This window comes from Lynx rufus, unplaced genomic scaffold (genome assembly GCF_022079265.1).
Source record: "Lynx rufus isolate CCGP_SWC_20201006 ecotype Redwood Valley unplaced genomic scaffold, mLynRuf1.p SCAF_8, whole genome shotgun sequence".
In the NCBI taxonomy this organism is placed as follows: domain Eukaryota; kingdom Metazoa; phylum Chordata; class Mammalia; order Carnivora; family Felidae; genus Lynx; species Lynx rufus.
In genome coordinates, this window is record NW_025814896.1 from 24,149,927 (window position 1) to 24,175,030 (window position 25,104).

The window sequence follows — 25,104 nt, forward strand, 5'->3', positions numbered from 1 at the left end:
TCATAATAAAAACAGAAGTATATGAACCCTATGGACCCCAGGTTGGTGGTTCCCCCTCTAGGCTTGTTTTTCTTCCTGAGTCCATAGATCCAAGGCCTACCCTGGTCTGTGTAGGCTTTTATTCCCCTCCCTTCTCCTTTCTTAGGACTTTTAAGGAGTACTCATTTTAGCAAATCATAAAATACTCATTCTTAAAAACATGAGTTCTATTATAACTAAATTATACCTTAAAGCTGATTTAAACACACATACATATATACTGACAAAAGTTCACATTTGTTAAACTCCTGCTGTGTAGCAAACATTGAGCTAACTGCATAACCGAACAGTGATTTTATTTACTTCTCCAAGCAGCCCCATTCATTGCACAGCTTAGGAAACTGAGGGTCATAAAGGTTCTGTATTAGATACTTGTGTGTGCTGAGGCACTAAGTAACTTTCATCTTTTAGTTTTACATTTAAGGAATCTGTTCTACAGATCATTTTTATCCTGTTATTGTCAGTTACCTTCACCCACCTGTCTATAAGCTACCTTAAGTGAAACCAGCACTGCCCATCATTCTTGGAGGACAAGGTATTTTAGTCAGTTGATTTTTTAATTAACTGAGAGTTAACCCCAAACCTAGTTTCCTTTATATGAGGCATTAAAAAAAGGAAGTCTTGGGGTGCCTGGGCGTCTCAGTTGGTTAAGCGTCCGACTTCAGCTCAGGTCATGATCTCACAGTTCGTGGGTTCAAGCCCCACGTTGGGCTCTGTGCTGACAGCTCAGAGCCTGGAGCCTGTTTCAGGATCTGTGTCTCTCTCTCTCTCTCTCTCTCTGCCCCTCCCCTGTTCATGCTCTCTGTCTCAAGAATAAACATTAAAAAAAAATTTTTTTTTAAAGGAAGTCTTTATAAAATGTCTAGGTTCACTTGTATACCTGTGTGGCTAACCCATGAGATACTCTACATGTGATGTCTGCTTGTAGCTTTTGGGTTGAAGCTTTATTAAAAGTTGTATTTTAGCACATGATGTTGTACAGGGTCCTTTCCCAGCTCTCTGACCATACAGTTCCTCTTTCCCTGCCTCCTGCCCCCACACACATTTTTCTCCAGTCACATGCCCTGGGAAGGCCAAGGTGAACATAATTAAATCACAAGTGCAATGAGAAAGATCTTAGTTCTCAATATTGTCATGCTTTAATTGAACTCCGGTACCGGATATTTTTAAATAAAGGTGTGTGTAACAGTCATCTCGGGCTGCCATAATAACATACCGTAGACTGGGTGGCTTAAAGAACAGAAGTTCATTTTCTCACAGTTCTGGAGGCTAGAGGTTCAAGATCAAGGTGCCCTCAGCATTGGTTTCTGGTTTGCAGACGGCTGCCTTCTCACTGTGTCCTAATGTTGTCTTTCCTCTGTGTATGTACAAAGAGAGAAAGAGATCTCTGATGTCTCTTCCTCTTATATAAGGACATCTGTCCTATTGGATTAGGGCCCCACTCTCATGACCCCATTTAATTACCTCCCTAAAGGCCCGGTCTCCAAATACAGCTATATTATGGATTTGGGCTTCAACATATGAATTTGGAAGGGGACCCAATTCAGTCCATAACCGCATATAAAGCTGATGTGTTTTTGTTTTGTTTTTAATAAATTGTGGCTGTTTTCTTACCCAGCAAAATAGTGATTTATACTGTCTTTCTGGAGCTCAGATAATAAAAATGTTAGAGTCCTCTTTGGATTTCTCAGAACTACCAGTTGTTCTTCTGTCCGTTCATGTGGGAACAGATGGTTTCATCTGGGGGAAAAAAAAATCAAGATTTTAGTCAGAGATGTAGATGAAGCCACAGGCCAGATAATTATCAATTTATAGGTCACACTGAGCTAACAAGGGCTGATTTCTGCAACACAGGAGCTAGGAGAGAATTCAGAATCCTCTCAGCTGGAAAGCAGGGCCTAAGCTGAGGAGAAAGGTTTGCGGGAATATTTCAAAATACTGATGTTTTAACAAATATGAGAGAAAAGGTCTGCTTTTGCAGAAATTCAGAAATTGTGTTTCCGTTGTCAACCAGTTTGACATTTTAACATTAACCAGTAGTGTGTGATAGCTGCTGGTAAAGCTGTGAGAATTACTAGCACACTGTGGTGCTGGGTGCCAGTTCCCGGAGATTGTATATCATTTGATGAGCATAATTAGGCCAATGATTTTTTTTTCAGGGTGAGAGCCCATAGCTTTTCATCATGTTTTCAAGAGATGAGTGACTCACAGAGGCTCTAGAATCTCCCAAGGTGGGGGCCGGAGTCTCGGAACTCTGAATGCTGGGCAGGTCACGTTCTTTTTTTTTTTTTTTAATTTTTTTTTTTTTCAACGTTTATTTATTTTTGCGACAGAGAGAGACAGAGCATGAACGGGGGAGGGGCAGAGAGAGAGGGAGACACAGAATCAGAAACAGGCTCCAGGCTCTGAGCCATCAGCCCAGATCCCGACGCGGGGCTCGAACTCACGGACTGCGAGATCGTGACCTGGCTGAAGTCGGACGCTTAACCGACTGCGCCACCCAGGCGCCCCTGGGCAGGTCACGTTCTAAGTGCTGCGTCTAAGTGCTGTGTGGAGAGTGTAGGGCAGGAAGGAACTGTCCTGTGAGGAACAGAGAAACTGCAGCCATTCACCCTCCAGAAAAGAGATTAAGAGAAAAATCCAGCTCTGGGAAGGTTTTCCTGTAGAATCCAAACTCTTTTATTTTTGGAAAAAGTAATATATGTCTAAGGTTTCTTTTTTTTTTTTTTTTTTTAATTTTTTTTTTCAACGTTTATTTTTGGGACAGAGAGAGACAGAGCATGAATGGGGGAGGGGCAGAGAGAGGGAGACACAGAATCAGAAACAGGCTCCAGGCTCTGAGCCATCAGCCCAGAGCCCGACGCGGGGCTCGAACTCACGGACCGCGAGATCGTGACCTGGCTGAAGTCGGACGCTTAACCGACTGCGCCACCCAGGCGCCCCTAAGGTTTCTTAAATAATAAGAATAGCAGGTATATACAGTAGAAAGTTTGTTCCCCCTCCCCATAGCAACCTGTTTCATTTTCTCATATGACTCTGCAGAGAAATTCTGTACCTGCCCAGTCAGGGGGATGGAGGGGGAAAGAGATTGGCTGCTCCCTGTCTGTACAGGTGGTAGTATAAAATAGCCTCCATTCTGCTCCTTGTTTTTTTCGCTTAACTTTATCTTGCAAAGCATTCGATTCCAGTACATACAGAATTATGTGATTCCTTTTTATAGCTACATGGTATTCTAATATATGGGCATACCACAATTTATTTAACTAGTCCCCTATTGGTGGAAATTTGGTTTATTTTTAAACCTTTGTTCCTACAAATAACAGCCTTGTGTATGGAGTATGATGTGCTGGATATTTGCCTTTTAAACTTTGATAGATATTGACAAGTTAACCCTCTAAAGAAATTATGGTACATCTTTTCTGCCCATCCCCCCTGTACATGATTCCCATTGCAGGGCCTTTTTAAACTTCTTGATGTCTGCCAAGCCAATAAGTAAAAAATGGTATCTCAAAGCAAAACTACCTCCATGTATTTTTTTTTTTAAGGTGAGTGTCACATAACCAAATAAACCATTTAAAATGAACAATTCAGTAGCATTTAGTGCATTTACAGTTTGTGCAACCACACTTCCATCTATTTTCAAAACATTTTCATCACCCCAAAGTGAAACTGTGTACATGTTAAGCAGCTGTTCCCATTCTTCCCAAGCCTGGCAACTACCTGCTTTCTTATACCTATGCTAGATATTTTTTAAATGGAATCATATAATACGTTAACTTTTTGTATCCTGCTTTTTTCACTTAGCATGATGACTTTGAGGTTCATCCATTCTGTAGCATATCAGTGTTTCATCTTTTTTTTTATGGCTGAATAATATTTGTATATACCACAGTTCATTCATCTCTTGATCGACATTTGGATTGTTTTCCCCTTTTTGGCTGCTGTGAAATGTCATGAGGATGTGTTTGTACATATTTATGTGAGCGCCTCTTTTCAGTTGTTTTGGGTCTATACTTAGGTGTGGAGTGGCTGGGTCATATGGTAATTCTGTGTTCAACTTTTTAAAGAAAAGTTAATTTTAATATAATTACAGCTTTAAAAAAACATTTTTTTTAATGTTTATTTTTGAGAAAGAGAGAGACACCAAGCATGAGTAGGGGAGGGCAGAGAGAAAGGGAGACACAGAATCTGAAATAGGCTCCAGGCTCCGACCTGTCAGCACAGAGCCTGACGCAGGGCCCAAACTCACAAGCCATGAAATCATGACCTGAGCCGAAGTTGGATGCTTAACCGACTGAGCCACCCAGGCGCCCTTGCTTTTTTTTTTTTTTTTTTTTTTTAAATGAGTTCGGACATTATAGTCACTAATTAATAGAGGATGGAAAGGGGGCTAAGAGTATTTGCTGAGCTCTGTGCTAGAACTTAATTTAATATGCATTTGTACAATCCTAGCTGTACTTTGTTGTAACTTATTTTAGTTTTGAAGAATTTTCTTTAATACTGTGTTCTTTTGAATTTTATGTTAAAATTTTTCATTTAGGGGCACCTGGGTTCCTCAGTTGGTTAAACATCTGACTCTTGGTTTTGACTCAGATCATGATCTCATGGTTTTTGGTATCGAGTCCCTTGTCAGGTTCTGCACTCTTAGTTCGGAGCCCAGTTGGGATTTGCTATCCCTCTCTTTCTGCCCTTCCCCCCTGAAAATAAATAAATAGACATTTTAAAATTATTTAAAAATTTTTTTCATTTAGATTCTTCACACAGAGACATGTATATGACACATATAACATTATAATGATACCTATTTACCCATCAGCTCGATTCAGCAGTTGTCAACTGATGGCCTCTCTTTATCCCCATTCGCTCCTCTCTTATTTTGAACTTTTTTCTAAAGTTCATTTATTTTTGAGAGAGACAGAGGTAAGTGGGAGAGGGGCAGAGCAGGTTTCAGGCTCTGAGCTGTCAGCACAGAACCCAACGTGGTGTCAGACCCCTGAACCATGAGATCACGACCTGAGCCAAAGTTGGATGCTTAACTGACAGAACCCCCAGGAGCCCCCCCTACCTTATTTTGAATTATTTTGAAGTAAATCCTAGATACAATAAAATTCAACTTGCATATATTGCAGTATTTCCACAATTTTAAAAATAACTCCAATATCATATTATACCCCCAAATTAATAGTATTATCTTGGTATTATGAAATACCTACTTTTTTTCAATTAGATGATACCTTCACACGGTTCTAAAGAATCTACAGGCTCAAAAAGGTGTTCATCGAAAAACTACCCCCTCACACTCGTGTTTCTGGTTACCTAATTCTCTTTGCCTTTGGCAACCATTGGTGTTTTCTGTCCTTCCAGGAAGATTTAATTAATACATGTATAAGCAAATACGTAGAGATGTTAGTCCTTATTTTTATTTTATTTTATTTTTTTTTAAATTTTTTTTTTTCAACGTTTATTTATTTTTGGGACAGAGAGAGAGACAGAGCATGAACGGGGGAGGGCCAGAGAGAGAGGGAGACACAGAATGGGAAACAGGCTCCAGGCTGAGCCATCAGCCCAGAGCCCGACGCGGGGCTCGAACTCACGGACCGCGAGATCGTGACCTGGCTGAAGTCGGACGCTTAACCGACTGCGCCACCCAGGCGCCCCTAGTCCTTATTTTTAAAGAAGGTTAAATGATAAATTGAAGATCTACAACCTGGATTTCCCTGCCTCCAAAGTGTATTATGTTCTCTGATGCTGATCACAATTTCCATCTTATTATTGTGAGCAAAATGGGATTAGTGGAAATAGGAGTTGGGTGATTATTCAGTTTCTTTCTTTACCTAAAAAACAAAACAAAAAAAACTTCTTTCTTACTGCTAATACATGTTTGTTACAGGAAAATGAAGCTAGAAAGAAGTAGGGTTTTGTTTTTTTTTGTTTTGTTTTGTTTTTTTAAGTTTATTTTGAGTGAGAGAGAGCAGGGAAGGGGCAGAGAAAGAGGGAGGGAGAGAATCCCAAGCAGGGCTTGGATGCAGGGCTCGATCCCTTGAAATCAGGACCTGAGCCAAAATCAGGGGAGTCTGGACACTTAACTGACTGAGCCATCCAGGCACCCCTAGAGAGAAGTGGTTTTAGAAGAAGCATTTAAATGGGAACACCTGGGTGGCTTAGTTGGTTGAGCATAAAAATAAAACTCCTGATTTCAGCTCAGGTTGTGATCCCAGGGTCATGGGATTGAGCTCTGTATCGGGCTCCGTGCTGAGTGTGAAACCTGCTTAAGATCCTCTCCCTCTCTGCTGTTCTCTCTCCTGCCTCCTCCCCTTACCTCTGCCTCTCTCCTCCTCTCTCTCTGTCTCAAAAAAAAAAAAAAAAAAAAAAAAGCATTTATATCCTTTCCTACTCAGGAATGGCCACAGTAAATACCTTGTTGTATAGGGGCACCTTGGTGGCTCAGTCGGTTGAGCATCCGACCTCAGCTCAGATCATGATCTCGCAGTTCATGATTGCGAGCCCTGCACCGGGCTCTGTGCTGACAGCTCAGAGCCTGGAGCCTGCTTCGGATTTTGTGTCTCCCTTTCTCTCTGCCCCTTTCCCTCTCATGCTCTGTCTCTCAAAAATGAATAAACGTTAAAAAAAAAAAAAAAAAAACCTTGCTGTATAGCCTTCATTCTTTATGTGTATATTATGTGCATATTTTAAAGAAGCAAATTTTTAAAGAAAATGGGCTTAAGCCAATACTGTGTAATAATTTTTTTCTCTAACAAGTTTAATTATCTTTACTGAGTCACCGTATAAAGATATATGTGTCATTGTTCTTAGTGTCTATTGTATTCTATTGTATTGGATATAGTTTTAATCAATATGCTGTTGATGACCATGTAGTTGCCTTTATTATTTTGCTATTGTAGAAACCACATCAGTGAATATCTTTGTACATATAATTGGTTATTTCCTTATGGGAAGTTCCCAGAAATGAAGCTCCTGGCTCAAAGACACACAGATTTAAGACACTAAAGTTATTCCAATTTACATTCCCACTAGTAGATATAAGAGCCTGTTTCTCTATACCTGCTACAATTGAACTTGTTTCTGTAATTTACTATTTTATTTTGGCTTGGCATTTCATTTTAAAGGGAAGCTCTCTGACTAGCTACTGTCAGATTAAAAATCATTCCCACCACAGGTAGGGGACAGGCTCCTTGTTGAGGGCTTTAGAGCTGGTTGGTCTCTGTTTTGAAAATTCCCTCTCCTTGGCAGCGGCCCTTCTCAGCATCCCTGGCTTTGTTGAGCGGCTTTGCAAGCTTGCGACTCGAAAGGTGTCAGAGTCAACGGGCACAGCTAGCTTCCTTCAGGAGTTGGAGGAGTGGTACACATGGCTAGACAATGCTTTGGTGCTGGATGCCCTGATGCGAGTGGCTAATGAGGAGTCTGAGCACAATCAAGGTACTTCTGGGCTGGGGGCTGGCGGCGGGGGGTGGGGGGGTGGCAGTGGCAGGGAGGGTCTTCTATGATGTGGGGAGCTTTCCCTTAGGCTTCTGAAGCCATTCTTGACCTCTTTTCTGAGGAGCATTAATTGAAATTTGCTCAGTAGAGTTTTCCTCAGGGAAGTCCTAGATCAGAACTGTTAAGACACTTTTGAAAGCTAGTGACAGAAACCTCTTTAAACTCCCTCAGTGTAGACCTGATTGCAGGGAGAAGGGACTGTCTGGATCCAATAACCAAAGCATTCTTAGGAACTCAAAGAGTCCTTTTCATGTCTCTTCTTCATTCTCCATGGTTCTTTAGTGTTCTCTCTGTTCCGATGAGTAGACTCCTAGTTTCAGCAGTAGCTTCCTGGTGAAGAACTCTGGCCTATCTTGGGTCATATGCTTAACGGTGAAGCGTTTGACTCTGGCCAGCAAGATGGGGTCAGATTGTACAAACCCAGGAATTCTCACTGTAATCATGCAGGTAAAAGTGAAAGGAGGAGTTCTAGTTCCAGGATGGCAGTGTACGGAGCTCTGTGGACCTGCTCCCCATTGCAACTGTAAACAAAACCTATAAAAAACAACAAAAGCCATCCATGTATATGTGGAAGTTGTTCTGAGAGCATACAGCAAATGAGGAAACATTTCTTCAAGGAAATCTGCTAAAACTCAGAACAGTGAGTGTCTTTGACATTTGAACTTTTGCTTGTTGGGAATTCCACTATGGGCTGGCGTGGCCAAAAAGACACAACCCTCAACAGAGGACACAATTCCCAAACAAGGAATATGGTATCTCACCGTTGAAGGGGAGGAGGGCAGACCACCAGCTTTTCTCATTCCCTCCAACTCCAAGTTGAAGAGGCTAAATTCTTGATGAGTGTACCCTTACAGGTCGGAGGCTCCCTGCCCCAACACTACTGAGATATAATTGATTTATAATACTACGTATATAGCATGTTGATTTGATGCATTTATGTATTGCAAAACGATACCATCATAGCATTAACACCTCATCACATACTTATTTCTTTTTTTGTGGTGAGAACTTTTAAGATCTCCTTTATTAATGTCATTCAAATATTATTAGCTATAATCCCCATGCAGTACGTTGGATCCCCAGAACTTATTAATCTTATAACTGGAAGTTTGTACCTTTTGACCACTATCTTCCTAATTCTCCCAACCTCAGGTAACCAGCATTCTATTTCTCTGAGTTTGACTTTTTTTAGATTCCACATAGAAGTGATATTATATAGTATTTTTCTCTTTCTGACTTCATTTAATTCACTTATTGCACATAATGCCAGGGGCTCCTTTCTTCTGACTACCTTTGTACTACACTCAGTACAGAAGCTGTGCCCTAGGCCTGGCAAGCAAGAATTCTGTGACCCTGCTGTCCTTGCCCCAACTCAGGTGTAGGACAGAGCTTCCGTGTAGGGAGAGGCAAGCCAAAAAGACTTAAAAGTCGTCTGACCCTGCTCAGAGTAGCGGCACCAAGATTTTGCCAGGACAAGAGGTAATGCATAAGAGCAGAAGGTAGGGAAGTTCAGACCTAAGGGTGTTCTGGAAAACAATGTTGATTTTGGTGGTAAGCAAATAAAAGGAGGATGTTAGCTCTTAAGTGAGAACAAGAAGCTAAACCATAGGGGCTCCTGGGTAGCTCAGTCTGTTAAGTGTCCGACTCATTGATTTTGTCTCAGGACTTGATCTCAGGGTTCGTTTGTGCTTGGGGGTCTCTCTCTCTCTCTCTCTCTCTCTCTCTCTCTCTCTCTGCTCCTTTCTCACTTGAGGGCGCACCCCCCCCTTCCTCTCTCTTCAAAAATAAACATAAAAAAAAAAAGTTAAACCATAGGCTGGGTAGTTTACCAGTAAGAACCAGGAAAACAGCTAAGCAGAGCTCTTCTGAGGTCAAAACCAACCTCAGTCTCAGAAACTACGTTGGCCCGGTTTTAATTGGATTAGATTTTGGAGCACTTTATTACGCCCCAAGGCATTGTCAAAAACAGTGGAGCATTCAGCCAGCAATTAGTGGAGTCTGACAGCTGGGTTTCATACCAGATGAGGCAGAAATCGTCATCCAGGGAGACTGTAAACACCCCCACAACTTCACTCCTCTGAAGCAAAACACCAAGGACCTCGCTAGTCTGTGGAGAAATAGACTTTGCTGAAATAGTCTAGGGAGGTCACTGAACAAATGAACAAGAAAATAACAAGCCCCAAAAGGGAAGAAGGGGAACCAGTATCCACAGTTGCTGTATTATTTACCTAAAATGTCAGTTTAAGGAGCGCCTGGGTGGCTCAGTCGGTTAAGTGTCCGACTTCGGCTCAGGTCATGAACTCACAGTCCGTGAGTTCGAGCCCCGCGTCGGGCTTTGTGCTGACAGCTCAGAGCCTGGAGCCTGCTTCAGATTGTGTCTCCCTCCTCTCTGACCCTCCCCCGTTCATGCTCTGTCTCTCTCTGTCTCAAAAATAAACATTAAAAAAAATTTTTTTGATGTCAGTTTAATAAAATGTATGAGATATGCAGAGCAAGTATGGCCCATATACAGGAGAGAGCAGGCAACAGAAATTGCCTGTGAGAGAGCCCAGATATTGGATTTAATGGAGACCTGTCATAAGGAGGTCAAAGAGCTAAAGGATGCTGTGCCTAAAGAAGTAGAAGGAACTAAAGAAGCTCTGACGACAGTATGTCATCAAATAGAGGGTATCCGTAAAGAGGAGATAGAAAAAGGAGCCAAACGGAAGTTCTGCGGTTTAAAATTATAAATAACTGGAAGCAAGAATTCACTGAAAGGAGCAAGAAGAATATTCAAAGAAATAGTGGCTGAAAACTTCACAAATTTGAAAAGCATTAATATATACATCTGAAAGGCTCAAAGAACTGCAAGTAGCATAAATTCAAAGAGATTCACACCCACACGCATCATAAGAGAAATGCTAAAAGACAAAGAGAAAATCTTGAAAGTTGAAAGAGAAAAACAAACCCTCATGTTCAAGAATATTTCTTTAAGATTGATAGCTGACTTCTCGGAAATAATAGAGGTCATAAGGCAGTGGGATGATCTAAGGGCTGAAAGGAAAAAAGTCAGCAGCAAAACTTTCTTTCAGAAACAGAGGTAAAATAAAGACCTTGCTAGATGAACAAATACTTAGAGAATTCATTACTAAAAGATCTGCCTTATGAGAAATACCAAAGGAAGTTCTTCAGGCGGAAAGCAGGTGACCTCAGGCAGTAATGTGAATCTATGCAAAACAACAAAGAGCAGTAGTAAAGGTAATTAGAGAATCATAAAAGACAGTATAAATGCATATTTCTTCTCCTTTTCTTAATTAATTTAAAAACAGTTGTGTAAATAAAACATATGTTTATAATTATATTGTTGAATCTGTAACATACAGAAGTGTGATATATTTGACAGTAACAGCACAAAGAAACTTTGTGGGAACTTGGATGGGACCAAAGTTGTATTGCAGTGAGGAAATTATACCAGATAGTAACTTGAATCAACAGGAATCAATGAAGACAACCAAAGTGGTAAATAAGAGGATCAGTATAACAAACTCTATTAATATTTACTTGCTCTCCTTTCTTTCCTCAGCTTCTTTAATGAACATGAAATTGTATAAACTAATAATTACAACAGTGTATTGTGTAACAGTGTGTGCAGTGTGTTGTACAATATATTGTTGGTTAGTGTACATAGATGTAGTATGCATAAAACTAATAGCACAAAAAGAGGAGGGGGAATAGAGCTATATAGGAACTCTGGAATTAGTATAAATCTGAAAAGATTCTGTCAGGTTAAGATGTATATCGCAAACCCGATAGCAACTGCAAAGAAAGTAACTTTAAAAATAGAGAAAATCATTAAAGGAATTATGATGTTATACCAGAAAGTGTTCACTTACTACAAAAGAAAGTATTATAGGAGAAATAAAGGAATTAAAAAACACATAAGCTATGTAGAAAACAAAAAGTAAAAAGGCAGAAGTAATCCCAACTGTGTCATTAATAACCTTAAATATGAATAGATTAAAACAATTTATCCAAAAAATAGTCATAGTGGAGTTTTTAGAAAAGATCCAATTGTATGCAGCCTACAGGAGGTATACTTTCTATTCAAAGGTAGAAATAGGTTAAAAGTAAAGGATAGAAAAAGATGCATACTTCAAAGAGCAACCATAAGAAAGCTGGAGTGGCTATAGTAGAAGAGACTTGAAAACAAAAAATGTTATCAGAGATAAAAGAAAAAAAAGGACATTTTATAATAAGAGGGTGAATCTATTAAGAAGATAGAACAGTTATAAACATATCTAACAACAGAGCCAAAAAAGTAATAAATGAAACAAAAACTAATAGATTTGAAGAGAGAAATAAGCAGCAGTAATAGTTGGAGACTTGAATACCCCACTTTCAATAATGGAGAAAACAACTAGAAGATCAAGAAGGAAATAGAAGACTTGAGCAACACTCTAAACCAACTAGACTTGGGGCGGCTGGGTGGCTCAGCTGGTTGAATGACTCTTTATCTCAGGGTTATGAGTTCAAGCCCCATGTTGGGCTCCACACTGAGCATGGCGCCAACTTAAAAAACAAACAGGGTACGTGGGTGGCTCAGTTGGTTAAGCATCCAGCTTCAGCTCAGGTCATGATCTCGTGGTTTGTGAGTTTGAGCCCTGCATCAGGCTCTGTGCTGACAGCTCAGACAGAGCCTGGAGCTTGCTTTGGATTCTGTGTCTCCCTCTCTCTCTGCCCCTCCCCTGCTTGTGCACTTTCTCGCTCTCAAAAATAATAAACGTTAAAAAAAATTTAAACAAACTAAACTTACTAGATATATATAGAACACCACCAAACAACTGCAGGATATACGTTCTTCTCACACGCACATGGAACATTCTCCAGGATAGACCATATGCTAGGTTACCTAAAAAGCCTCAGTAAAGTTGAAAGGATTAAGATTGTACAAACCACGTATTTCAGTCACAGAGAAGTAGTATTAGAAATCAGATATTAGAAACATGGAAATTAAGTGATATAACAGTCAGTTAAGCATCCGACTTCAGCTTAGGTCACGATCTCACAGTTTGTGGGTTTGAGCCCCGTGTTGGGCTCTGTGCTGACAGCTCAGAACCTGGAGCTTCAAATTCTGTGTTTCTCTCTCTCTCTCTCTGCCACTTCCCTGCTCGCTCTCTCGCTCTCTCTCGCGCTCTCTCTCTCTCTCTCTCTCTCAAAACATTAAAAAAAAATTCAAAGATATTTTGAGACGAATGAAAATGACACAACATACTGACCTTAAGGAATGCAGCTAAAGCATGCTAAGGGAGAAATGTGTAGCTATAAATCCCTACATTAAAAAAAAAAAACAAAAAAAAACTCAAATTCCCCAATCGGTAACCTAATTTTTCTCCTTAAGTCATTGAAAAAGGAAGAGGCAAGCTATTTTCTCAAAGCAAGCAGATGGAAAGAAATAATAGGATTGGAATAGAAATTAATGAAATAGAGAATTGAAAAATAATAGAGAAAATCTACAAAACCAGAAGTTGGTTCTTTGAAAAGGTTAACAAAATTAACAAACTTAGGGGGCGCCTGGGTGGCGCAGTCGGTTAAGCGTCCGACTTCAGCCAGGTCACGATCTCGTGGTCCGTGAGTTCGAGCCCCGCGTCGGGCTCTGGGCTGATGGCTCGGAGCCTGGAGCCTGTTTCCGATTCTGTGTCTCCCTCTCTCTCTGCCCCTCCCCCGTTCATCCTCTGTCTCTCTCTGTCCCAAAAATAAATAAAAACGTTGAAAAAAAAATTAAAAAAAAAAAATTAACAAACTTAGCTTCACTGATCAAGGAAAAAAAAAAAGACAATATTCAAACTACTAAAACCAGGAATGAAAGAGGGTACATGACAACATGTACAAAGATAAAAATGACTCTAAGGAAATACTGTACACAACTGTATGCCAACAGATTAGACAGCCTAGATGAAATGGACAGATGATAAGAAAGACAAAAACTCCTGTAGCTGACTCGAGAAATAGAAAATCTGAACAGACCTATGAAAGTAAAGAGATCGAATTAATAACAGAAAAACTACCCCCCCCCCCCCCGCAAAGAAGCCCTGGCCTCTTAAATAAGAAGCCATTTAAATAAGAATTAACACCAGTATGTCACAGACTTCCACAAAATAGAGGAGGAAGAAACACTTCCTAACATATGAGTCATAATTAACCTGATACCCAAACCAAAGACACTATAAGGAAATTACAGACCAGTATCTCTCATGAATATAAATGTAAAAATCCTCAAGAAAATACTAGCAAACCAAATTTAGCAACATACAAGAATTATACACCTGACCAAGTAAGTATATACGTGACTAGGTAGGATTAATGCATAGTTGATTCAGTATATGAAAATCAATTGATGTATACACTGTATCAGTAGAAGAACAAAAATACAATCATTTCAGTAGATGCAGAAAAGCATCAGACAAAATCCAACACCCCTTCATGATAAAAACACTCAAACTGGGAAGAGAAAGAAGCAGTCCCAACCAATTAAAGGGCATCTTAAACCCCCAGCCAGCATACTTAATGCCCACAGACTGAAAGCTGCTCCCCCACTAAGATCAGGCACAAGACAAGGACCCCTGCCTTTGCTGCTTCAACTCAACATTGCTTTGGGGGTTCTAGGTGAGAAAGAGAAATAGAAGGCATTCAGATTAGGAGGAAGTTAAGCTGTCTTTCTTCACAGATTTTATATATAGAAAAACCAAGGAATCCAGTAAAAACAAAAACCCACTAAACTAATAAGTGGGTTCAACAGCGTTTCAGATTATAAGGTCAATATACAAAATTCAATTGTTTCTATACAGTAGCAATGACCAAACCAAAATTAAGAAATTTCATTTATAAGAGCATCAAAAGGAGTGCAATACTTAGGGATAAACTTAACAAAGAAATGCAAAACTCCTACTCTGAAAACTATAAAACATTTTTATTATTATGAAAGAGGACCTAAATATAAAGCTATCTCGTGTTCATGGACCGGAAGACTCAGTATGATTAAGGTAGCAGTACTCCACGTGTCGAGCTCTGTGTCTGTCAAAATCTCAACTGGCTTCTTTGCAGAAATGGATTAGCTACAAACCATATATCTAATGAGGGACTTGAATCTAGAATTTGTAAAGAACTCATACAGGTCAGTGATAAAAAGACAACACATTTATGGGGCGCCTGGGTGGCGCAGTCGGTTAAGCGTCCGACTTCAGCCAGGTCACGATCTCACGGTCCGTGAGTTCGAGCCCCGCGTCAGGCTCTGGGCTGATGGCTCAGAGCCTGGAGCCTGTTTCCGATTCTGTGTCTCCCTCTCTCTCTGCCCCTCCCCCGTTCATGCTGTGTCTCTCTCTGTCCCAAAAATAAATAAACGTTGAAAAAAAAAAAAAAATTTTAAAAAGACAACACATTTTGAAATGTGGGCTAAGGATTTGAATACCCATTTCTCCAAAGCAGAGATACAATAGCCAATAAACACATGAAAAGATGTTTAACATCATTACCATCAGGGAAATGCAAATCCAAACCACAATTAGATACTACTTCATACCTGTTAGGATGTTTATCATCAAAAAGACATGATAGCAAGTGTTGGCAAGGATGTGGAGAAATCAGAACCCTCATTCTCTGTGGTGAGTATATAAAATGGTGCAGTCACTTTGGAAAACAGTCTGGCACTTTTCACAGTTCCTCAAAAGGCTAAACAGGGTTACCATATGACCCAGAAATTCTAGTCCTACTTATATATCCAGGGGAAATGAAAACATGTTTATGTAAAAACTTACACGTGAATATTTACAGCTGCAGATTTATAATAGCCAAAATATGGAAATAACCCATATGTCCATCAGCTGGTAAGTGGATAACAGAATGTGGTATATTCATATAGCAGAATATTATTCGGCAGTGTAAAAAATGAAATACTGATATATGCTACAACCTGAATGAATCTTGAAAACATTGTGCAGAGTAGAAGAAGCCAGGCACAAAAGGTCACATATTTTATGATTCCATTTATATGAAATGTCTTAAAAAGGCAATTCCTTTGAAACAAAGTACTTTAGTGGATGCCTAGAGATGAGGGGTTTGGTGGCAAATGAGAATAAGACTTCTTTTTGGGGTGATGAAAATGCTCTAAAATCAGTTATGATGGCTGCACAACTGTGAATATGTTAAAAACCACTGGATTATACACTTCAAGTGGGTGAATTGTATGCTGAATTATAGCTCAAAGCTGTTTTAGGAAAAAAAAAAAGAGTATGCCCCAGAGTGCAGTGTAGACCTATGGAGGGTGGTGACCCCTTGAATCAGTTTTATGCAGCTGAAGAGATTGGAGGGAAGCAGAAACCTCTCAAACTAGTTTGCCCATCCTCATCCTTGGGAATTAATCTTGTTGCTGAGCTCTGGCCATTGGTTTAAGAACTGCCTTTCTTGAAAATACTTACCCCAGAGACTTTCTTGTCAAACCCATGAAAACCAGGCACCAAAGATCGGCATTGCCCGGGGAAGCATCTGAGCTGCCTGTGTTTCTCTTTCTCCACAGACGTTTATTACTGAGGAGGGCTTGTTTGCCATTCGCTGTGCCTGTCCTTCCCTTAAGCATCCTGTCCCCCAGTGGCTCTCCAGCCCCCTTAGCACAGAGCCCGACACGGGGCTCGAACTCACAGACCACGAGATCATGACCTAAACTGAAGTTGGGACACTTAACCAGTTGAGCCACCCAGTCACCCCAATAAATAAACATTTTTAAAAATTTAATTGAAAAAAAAAAACCTTGTAGATTAAAAAGAAAAAAAAACTAGTAGCAAGCAAGCATTAGCAGAAAAACTCATTTTCTTTTTATTTACCATATACTTACATGTTACTTATTCATGTGCCAGGCATTGTTTTCAGCACTTTGAATATATTAAATCCTTTGATTTTTGCAATGTTGGTAAGAGATAGGTACTGTTGCTGTTACCCCAGTTTTATAGGTGAGGATGGATACTGAAGCATAGTGACATCTACCAGCTTACCCAAGGCCACTCAGCTGGTGAACAGTAGTAGAGCTGGGTCAGATGTGGCAGGCTAGCTCGGGGGCTGTGCTGTTAACATCTGTGCCATGCTGCCTTTCAGTCTTGCTTCACTCAACAACCTGTCATCTCCCAGGGTTGTGATTTTATATTAGTGACATGACATGGCTGTAAAAACATAGTTCCATGCCAGTAGGGCAGAATAACTTGGGTTCTTGTACATTGGTATCACCTTGTAGAAGTCACCAGACTTTTGCATGCACCTTACCCAAATATTACTTGATAACCACTGTTCTATCCCATATAGTTTTTCTGGCCCTTTGCAAAAGGTCTTGCAGCAGTTCCAGTGGGAGCTTGGAAGGACCTTAGTAGTTACTCATTCATCTTTTCACGTTAAACATGAGAAAAGTTGAGGGGAAGTAATCCCTAAGGTCTCTTGACCCTGACCAGTACTCTTTTAAAATAACAGGTACCTAAGAGGAAGGCTCCCCAAGAACCAGGTGCTGGGCTTTTCTTGTGTTCTCATTGACTCCAAATAACCACCCAGCCGTCCACAGTAGCATTGCTGTTACTTCCCTTCTATGAGGCAGTCTGAGGCCTAGTGTGGAGGTAACTTGACCAGTGTTACACAGCCAGCAAGTTATAATCCCAGAGCCCTCAGCCTTCAGCACTTTGTTCTAGCACCTTCCCATGAGTATTCTTGATTGTAACCTGCATGATTCATTGAGACTTTCTTGTTAACTGGGTAGTAGAATAAATGTGATGGTTTACCTGCAGCCCAAAATATGATAGCTGGCATATACCATGTCCCAGAAATATTACTTAGCTGCTGCCATTGTTACTAACAATGAAACTGGGTAAAATGGAAGTCTGCTAGTAGACACTATGTTCATCTGTATCATTAACAGCAGTTGTGGTGCCCAGTCTGCCTTGGAAAGCTGAACCTTAGAAAACTTTAGATGGTTCTTTGCAAAACAGGAGAAAAGAAATCTCGGAAAAGAATCCCTCTCAGTCTTTCGGCAGTGCTTCCTTTTAGAATCTAGGTAGAGGTACCAAGTACTTAGAGTCAATTGTGACCTGAAGAGAGTTTGGCACAATTCGTTGCTAGCTCACTGGGCACTTGGGTGGGGGATACTCTCTGATGATGACGGGAGAAAAGAATATCAGGAAGAGATGGATCTTGTTGTTGCATTGGCTGTGTCAGAGCATTTTCACTGTGTTAAAGTCAGTGAGATAGAATGCAACTGCAGAGTCGGTTTGGTTTTTTATTGAGTATAATTGATACCGACGTATTATTTTCAGGTGTACACCATGATGATTTGATACTTGTACATAGTGCAGAATAATCGCTACAGTAAGTCTAGCTCACATCTGTCACCATACATACAGAACTTCTTTTCTTATGATGTGCAGAGTCAGTTTTTCTGTTTTTAAGCTTGCCTGGTCCCTGTGGGCACAGAGGGGGTTTTGTGGCTTTCAAAGTCTCTGTCATGGGCTCAGGGGCCAGTCTAATGGCTCTGTTACCTCAAGTCTGTCCAGAGCTGGTTTGAGGAGCAGAAACATGTTTCCTTACAAGCAGTGTTTCAACCCTCTCTCCTGGTGGCTGTCTCAGCCTCCATTGTGTTCCCTCCTCCAGGGGCTTCTGAGGAGAATGGACTGCCTCACACTTCCACCAGGACCCAGCTGCCTCAGTCAATGAAGATCATGCATGAGATCATGTACAAACTGGAAGTGCTCTATGTTCTCTGCGTGCTTCTGATGGGGCGTCAGCGAAATCAGGTGGGCCCCCCCTCCCACACGTCTCAGAACATGTCCCGGGCACTTGTGGGGCATCAAGTACTCCATTAGGCTGTCACTCCAGCCCAGCAAAGTGCAGGGGTCGTTCTCCTCATCTCTGTTTACATATTAGGAAGCCAGTCTCATTCCAGAGTCCATAGTCTTTCTACCATACCTTGCTGTGGGCAGCATTTCTGGGCAGAGCATTGGTGCCCAGGGCATAGCTGGTTGCTTGGCCATGTTACCTGACCTTGTGAATATGAAGAAGAAAGGGTTTTTGTGACAGGACGACTGCCCTGTAGATGCACTAGAAGAGTTGCCAGTCCGATGGGGGCTCAGGGTGGTGGGCCAGAGCTGGGAGCTGTATCAGTTACAAAAACTAGACAGCTATTGGGGCTCCACATGTGCTGGGGTTGAAGGAGCAAGGGCCTATAACCTACAGGGGGAGAAAGAGAGCTCTGGAAGTAGCATTCCTCTTCAGGATAGATGAGAACTAGTCCTCTCCTGCTGACTAATCATTGCCCTGTGGATGAAAAAAAGGTGGGCAGTTGGCGGGGGGCACTCAACAGTCCTTAAGCTCCTTTTTGAGTCAGACCCTGGACCATCATAGCAGCTCCGTGCGAGATAGGTGAAGTTATCCCCATCTTACAAGTGAGGAGCAGTTTTGGATAGCGTAGCCAGGGAGAAGACTCACTGCAAAGATGACATCCAGCATAGCAGTGTCATGAAGAAAGTGAGAGGGCCATGCACGCTGATCCCTGAGGCAGCCTACCAGGTAGAGGGAGCGAGTCCTGAGGTGCGAACATGCCCAGTGGGTTGGTAGAATAGTAGGGAAGCAGGGGCATGGACTGGAATGATCAGTGAGGGGAGGGATGAGGATCCCATCTGGGTTTCACAGGCCATTTTAAGGACGTGGGTGTTTACTCTGAGTGACTGGGAAGCCACCCTTCTGGCAGCCTTGTGAAAGAGATGATAGTAGCCAGGACTAAGCATATTGGTGGAGGGGAGTCTCAAGAAGTGCTTACAGTCTGGATATATTCTGAAGGTAGAACAGGTAGAATTTGCTGATAGTTTGGATGTGGGCATGAGAGAGGGATTAAGGGTGACTTCTTTGACAACTTCTAAGGTTTTTGGCCCAAGCAGGTGGGAGGATGGATTGGCCATTTATTGAGATGGTTAAGACTGTGGGTTAGGAGTTAGGGGAGAGGAGTGGAGGCGTAGAGAGAAGGGCAGGGAATTCAGTTTGAACAAGTTAGGTTTGAGGTGTCTCTCAGAATCGGCACCCGGATTACCTGCACCTGGAGTTAGGGCAGAGGTCAGGCCCGGGGCTAGAACCATGGAGGTTGTCAGCATGCAGTTGGTATTTAAAACCAGGACCCTGGATGAAGCCCCACCCTGACCTCCACGGCATTGAAGCTCCTTACTCCAATATGGAATACATTTGTTACGAAATGATTACGTCGCTGTGCCCTACATGTGTTCAGTGCTTTTATCTTTTTTCACGGTTATTCACATTTGAATTTTGGGGTATTTGGTAAGTTATAAAAAAAAAAGTGGTGACCACCTCTCCCCTCACTTGATACTTGAGGAAACCAGGGTACAAAAAGGGCTGTGCCCTCAGGTTCCAGGCATCAGTAGAGCCATCTACTTTCTGTCCCTCATGACCGTTCCCTGCTCCCTGAGCAACCTTCCTGTTCCCAAGTCTTTATGAATCAGTCATTGGTTTCTCTGGTTAACCTGTATGATTACTGCTGCTGCTGCCTTGGAGGGACCACAGGCTGGCCTCAGGCTGCTGCCCACCTGAGAACCAGTGTTCTGCTGGCATGTCCTCAGGAGCACAGTCAGCATTGACTGCGTTCTGCTGTATGCCGGCGCTGTGGGGACATGGATCCACAGGCCTCATCGAGGCTGGGACAGCAAGGAAAAGGGATTCCCCGGCCAGGCCTCCCAGAAGGTTCCTCCTTAGAGTGGCCTTTTTGTTGTACATTCAGGCCAAGTTCTCTGACCAGTCTTGGTTAAATTGAAGTCACTCTCCCCAGATGTCCTAAGTTCCATTTCTCCAGTGCTCATGTAAACAATCAATACAGCACTTCCTGTAAAGTCAGGCCCTGCATTTGGGCCACATTACCTCATTGAATCCTTTCAGCGTCTTCAGTAGCTCTCATTTTCCATCAGGGGACTCGGGTTCAAAGAACATTGTCCAGAGTCACAGCTTTGTCCAGTTTTGGCCTCCTGAGATAAATGCACACCCGGGCACCTGGGTGGCTCAGTCGGTTAAGCATCTGACTTTGCCTCACATCATGATCTCACTCTTTGTGGGGTTGAGCCCCGTGTTGGGCTCTATGCTGACAGCTTGGAGCCCGGAGCCTGCTTTGGATTCTGTCTCCCTCTCTGCCCCTCCCGCGCTCTGTCTCTCTCTCAAAAATAAACATGTTTTTAAAAATTTAAATAAATAAATGCACACCTGTGGTAGGCCTGAACGACAGGCTTTAGGATCAGAACCCTTGAGTTAGGCCGACATTTCCACCACTGCCTTGGCCATCTGTCCTGCTAAACTTCCCCTTCCCCTTGTAGAATGGGAATCAGTAAGCACTGATCCTGTGCTCAGGACTTTACATACATTTTCTAGCTTTGTCCTTATAAGAGCCCTGAGAAGAAGTAGTAATAACTTTGTTTTAGGTAAATATATATATATACATATTTTTTGATAGGTAAATAATTCACATAGTTCTTTATTAAAATGTGTAAATAAGCGGGGCGCCTGGGTGGCTCATTAAGTGTCCGACTTTGGCTCAGGTCATGAACTCGTGGTTTGTGAGTTCAAGCCCTGCATCAGGCTCTGTGCTGACAGCTTGGAGCCTGCTTCAGATTCTGTGTCTCCTCCTCTCTCTGCCCCTTCCCTGCTCATGCTCTGTCTCTCAAAAGTAAATAAATGTTAAAAAAAAAAAAAAATGTAAACAAGCATGAATGAAGCCTTTCTCTCCTCTGATCCTGGATATTCTGGTTCTTCCATGAAGCATCTAATTTTTACCAGTTATTCATGTATCCTTCTAGAGACATTTTATGCTTATAAAAGCAAATATATTCCTCTCATTTTTTTTTAACACAGTGACTAATATAGCATGTACATATTTGCTTTTTTGATATTGTATCTTGGTAAATGTTTAATTCACTATGTGTGAAAGACCTCAATCTTTTTTCTGGTACCTTATACCCCACTGAATGGATATGCCAAGGTTTACACAACTAATACCCACTGACGGGAAGTATAGGTTATATCTATTTTTTTGGTATTGCAAATAGTGCTGCTGTTCTTTAGTGAGTAACTTTACACATACGTCATTTAGTATGTGGATCTGAGAATAAATTCCTGAAAGTAGAATTGCTGGTCAAAGGGAATATGCATTTGTAGATTTTAGAGATCTCACCGAAATGACCTTCTTCTGCGGGCAGTTCGGCAAATGCCCTCTCACCAGTAGTGAGTGAGCGTGCCTGAGGCCCAGCTCTCCAGCACAGTATTGTTAAGCTTTGTTCTCTGCTAACCTGAGAAAGCGAAAAATTCATTGTGATTTGAATTTCTTTTAGTATTATAAGTGAGGCTGAATACTTTCATATATTGAAGAATGTCTTGTATTTTCCTGTCTGTAACCTTTGCCCATTTTTTCTGTAAGGTTGGTCTTTTTGTTTAAGAGATTTGTAGGATTCCTTACAGAGGAAATTAGCTTTTTGCCTATGATGTGAGATTGCCACTATGTTCTCCATTTTCCTATTTGACTTAACGACTTTGCTTATTGTGAATTTTGCCACAGAGAATTTTTAAAGGTTTATATGATTGAATTGAACAGTCTTCTCTTTTGGCTTCTAGGTATACTTAATATTTTAGAAAATCTTTCTCGTATGGTCGTTTACAAAAATCTTTGCAGGGGCACCTGGGTGGCTCAGTTGGTTGAGCGTCCGACTTCAGCCAGGTCACGATCTCGCGGTCCGTGAGTTCGAGCCCCGCGTCGGGCTCTGTGCTGACAGCTCAGAGCCTGGAGCCTGCTTCGGATTCTGTGTCTCCTCCTCTCTCTGCCCCTCCCATGGTCATGCTCTGTCTCACTCTGTCTCTCAATAATAAATAAACGTTTAAAAAAAAATTTTTTTTTAAATCTTTGCATAGATTTTTCTAGGATACTTAGGGTTTACATCTTTTAAATATGTTTATCTTGTCTCTAGTTGAAATCTATTCCTACTCTGAAGCATGAGGGGTATTTATACTTTAATGATATGAGTAGGAAACAAACTAAGAACAAACAAATTAAGAAATTTGATTAAGGTTATTAAGTTCGTATGTGTTGGAGCTGCTTGTCAAACCCAGGACTCCCTGAATCCAAAACTTGTGTTCTTAAAAGAGGACCCACCATACAGTGTGACTCCAGGAGTATTGTGGGGATCTGTGAGTAGAGTGCAAAAGTGTGTCTGTGCATAGTGGGAGTGTGGAGAGGGGTGGCTAAGTGAGGTATTTCATTTAAACCTCCACAGTCCCTACTGACTGTTGCTTTCTTCATCCTCAAAGATTGTTTAGAACGTGCCGAGCAGGAGATTTTGATGGATCTTCACAGCACGTTTGTTGTAATGCTTTTTTGCCTTCCTACCCCATCCAGGTTCACAGAATGATCGCAGAGTTCAAGCTGATCCCCGGGCTCAATAATTTGTTCGACAAGCTGATTTGGAGGAAGCACTCAGCATCTGCCCTTGTCCTCCATGGTCACAACCAGAACTGTGACTGTAGCCCGGTGAGCTGGGGAACGTGGCAACATACGGGCTTTATTTGCCAGGAGTACTTGTTTCCAGGACTGCTGTTGACCCTTTGAAATCTCATTTTTTGAAAGAGTAGAAATAAAGTCCTAGTCTATATGATCCCTTAAATGGAAGCTGCCTTGAGAAGGGTCTGACCCCACCCCTCCACCTGTGCAGAAATCCCTTCTGAGGCCCTCTGTCAGCTTCCTCGTGCACACCTCTAGGACAGGGCGCTCCCAGGAGGCTTTCCCTCCAGAAAGCCTCTCTGTTACCTAGTGGCAGGCTTCCCCTTGATCTGTATGCAGCCCCACACTGTTGCACATCTACTGGTGGTGGGTTTTGCCCTCTTGAGAGCATGCATCACCAATGGTCTGTGGCCAGAAAGGGCTTTAGGGTGCTTTCTTTTTTAAAGGAGTCAGAGGCTCACCTCTACCTGGTCTCTCTTATGGTGCACTGGAGAGAGCACTGAACTGGGAGTCAGGAGGCCTCTATGCCACTCAGTTTGCTGGGAGAGCTTGAACGAGTCGCTGAATCTCTGAGCCTGTTTTTTGCAGGAGGAAGGTCACACTCCCTTGCCCACTGTCCTCGTGGGCCACGTGGAGGCTTGATCACCAGCATCAGGAGGACAGTGCTCTGGGACTTTGAAGTGCCACACACGGCCATCAGTGCCATAGGCTCTCCCTGGTCTCTGTGCCATGTTCTGGGGACTTCCCACAGTGCCTGACCTTCCAGCTTACTGTTCTTCTCTGGCCTTGTCCAATTTGCCTCTCAGCCCATCATCCGAATTTTTAATTTCAAGTTGAATGTATTCTGCGTTTTGAGACATCTGGTTCTTTGTCAAAAACGACTTGGTCTTTATTTGTTATGTTAATGTTCATTACTTGTAACATACTTTTTTTATGGTCTTGGATTGCTCATGGGATGCTAATACTTGCATTTGAATCTTCATATTCCCCTCAGGGTGGAATGTGACCTCGTGTTCTGGAATGTAGCCTTGCCTCTGGAAGTATTTCTTCAGAACACTTGCTTTTGTCTGCCAGGTTCTTTATGAGTAAGTGCCACAGGGCAAGTTTTCATGTTGAGTGCCAGATTTCTCTTCGGGGGGCTCCCCTTCACCACCAGTAGCACCCGGGCAGAAACAGGCATCTTTGCCAGCTCCCTGGGCTGATAAGTGGGGTTTTTCTCACTCTTGTTTCACCAAGTGTACATGCTTACCAGGCTTTACATGGGCACAGGGTTCTGTCTAGTCCCTGCAGGGCATTAAACCCAAGCCCTGGCATGAGTAAATGTCATTCCCACTTCTCCATCCCACCCAGAGCTGCTGACCATCTGCTCTTGTGCTCACTGCTCTGAACGCAGTCCTTTCTTCATTTCTGATTCCTATGGATTTTCCTTTCTTATGAAGTTAGCCTCACGTTTAAAAGAATTTTAGTTATTTTTTATTCAACATGTAGGTGGAAGCAGCGGGGGATAGCAGGAAGGGTCCGCAGCAGCTTAATCTCTTATTGGCCAGTTGTGGAAGTCAGCAAAGAGTTTCTGACTATAGAAAAGTCCTCATTGTGTGTGAGGACAGAGGCTCAGAGAAGCAAAGCGACACATCCAGGCTCTCACCAGAATGTTTTATTTTCATTGGGAACGTTGTGGTGATGGTTTTAACATCAAGGATGCATATGTGTTTTAGGACATCACCTTGAAGATACAGTTCTTGAGGCTTCTCCAGAGTTTCAGTGACCACCACGAGTAAGTACGAGTTGTCTTTGGAAGGACAGTTGTTGCAAGGGCTTCTCCCCTGTCTCAGACCTCAGCTCCGGAGGACCTGGCAGCTGTGAGGGCAGCTGTCACATGGTTACCACGTGTGGCTGCACTTTGACAATACTGTAATAAGAGCTGCTGTTCATGCGGCCCTTCCTTTGTGCCAGGCCCTGTGCCAGTCTTCCCCTGAGCCCTCACTGCCACCTCAGGAAGGGAGTACAGAGTTGCTGGCTCCTTGTTACCC

General features: G+C 42.1%; 1 protein-coding gene across 3 annotated transcripts in view; it reads left to right on the plus strand.

The window, feature by feature from the left end:
• The window catches only part of TRPC4AP (transient receptor potential cation channel subfamily C member 4 associated protein), a 69,713-nt gene that overhangs the window by 35,411 nt on the left and 9,198 nt on the right, over positions 1 to 25,104 (plus strand). For 2 of the 3 annotated variants that reach the window (XM_047069797.1, XM_047069799.1), the window contains 4 exons: positions 7,291 to 7,476; positions 18,166 to 18,332; positions 22,973 to 23,104; positions 24,790 to 24,848. In XM_047069797.1, the coding sequence (XP_046925753.1) occupies positions 7,291 to 7,476; positions 18,166 to 18,332; positions 22,973 to 23,104; positions 24,790 to 24,848 (544 nt within the window). The remainder of the gene's footprint in view (positions 1 to 7,290; positions 7,477 to 18,165; positions 18,333 to 22,972; positions 23,105 to 24,789; positions 24,849 to 25,104) is intronic. The other variant, XM_047069798.1, reaches the window with a different exon arrangement.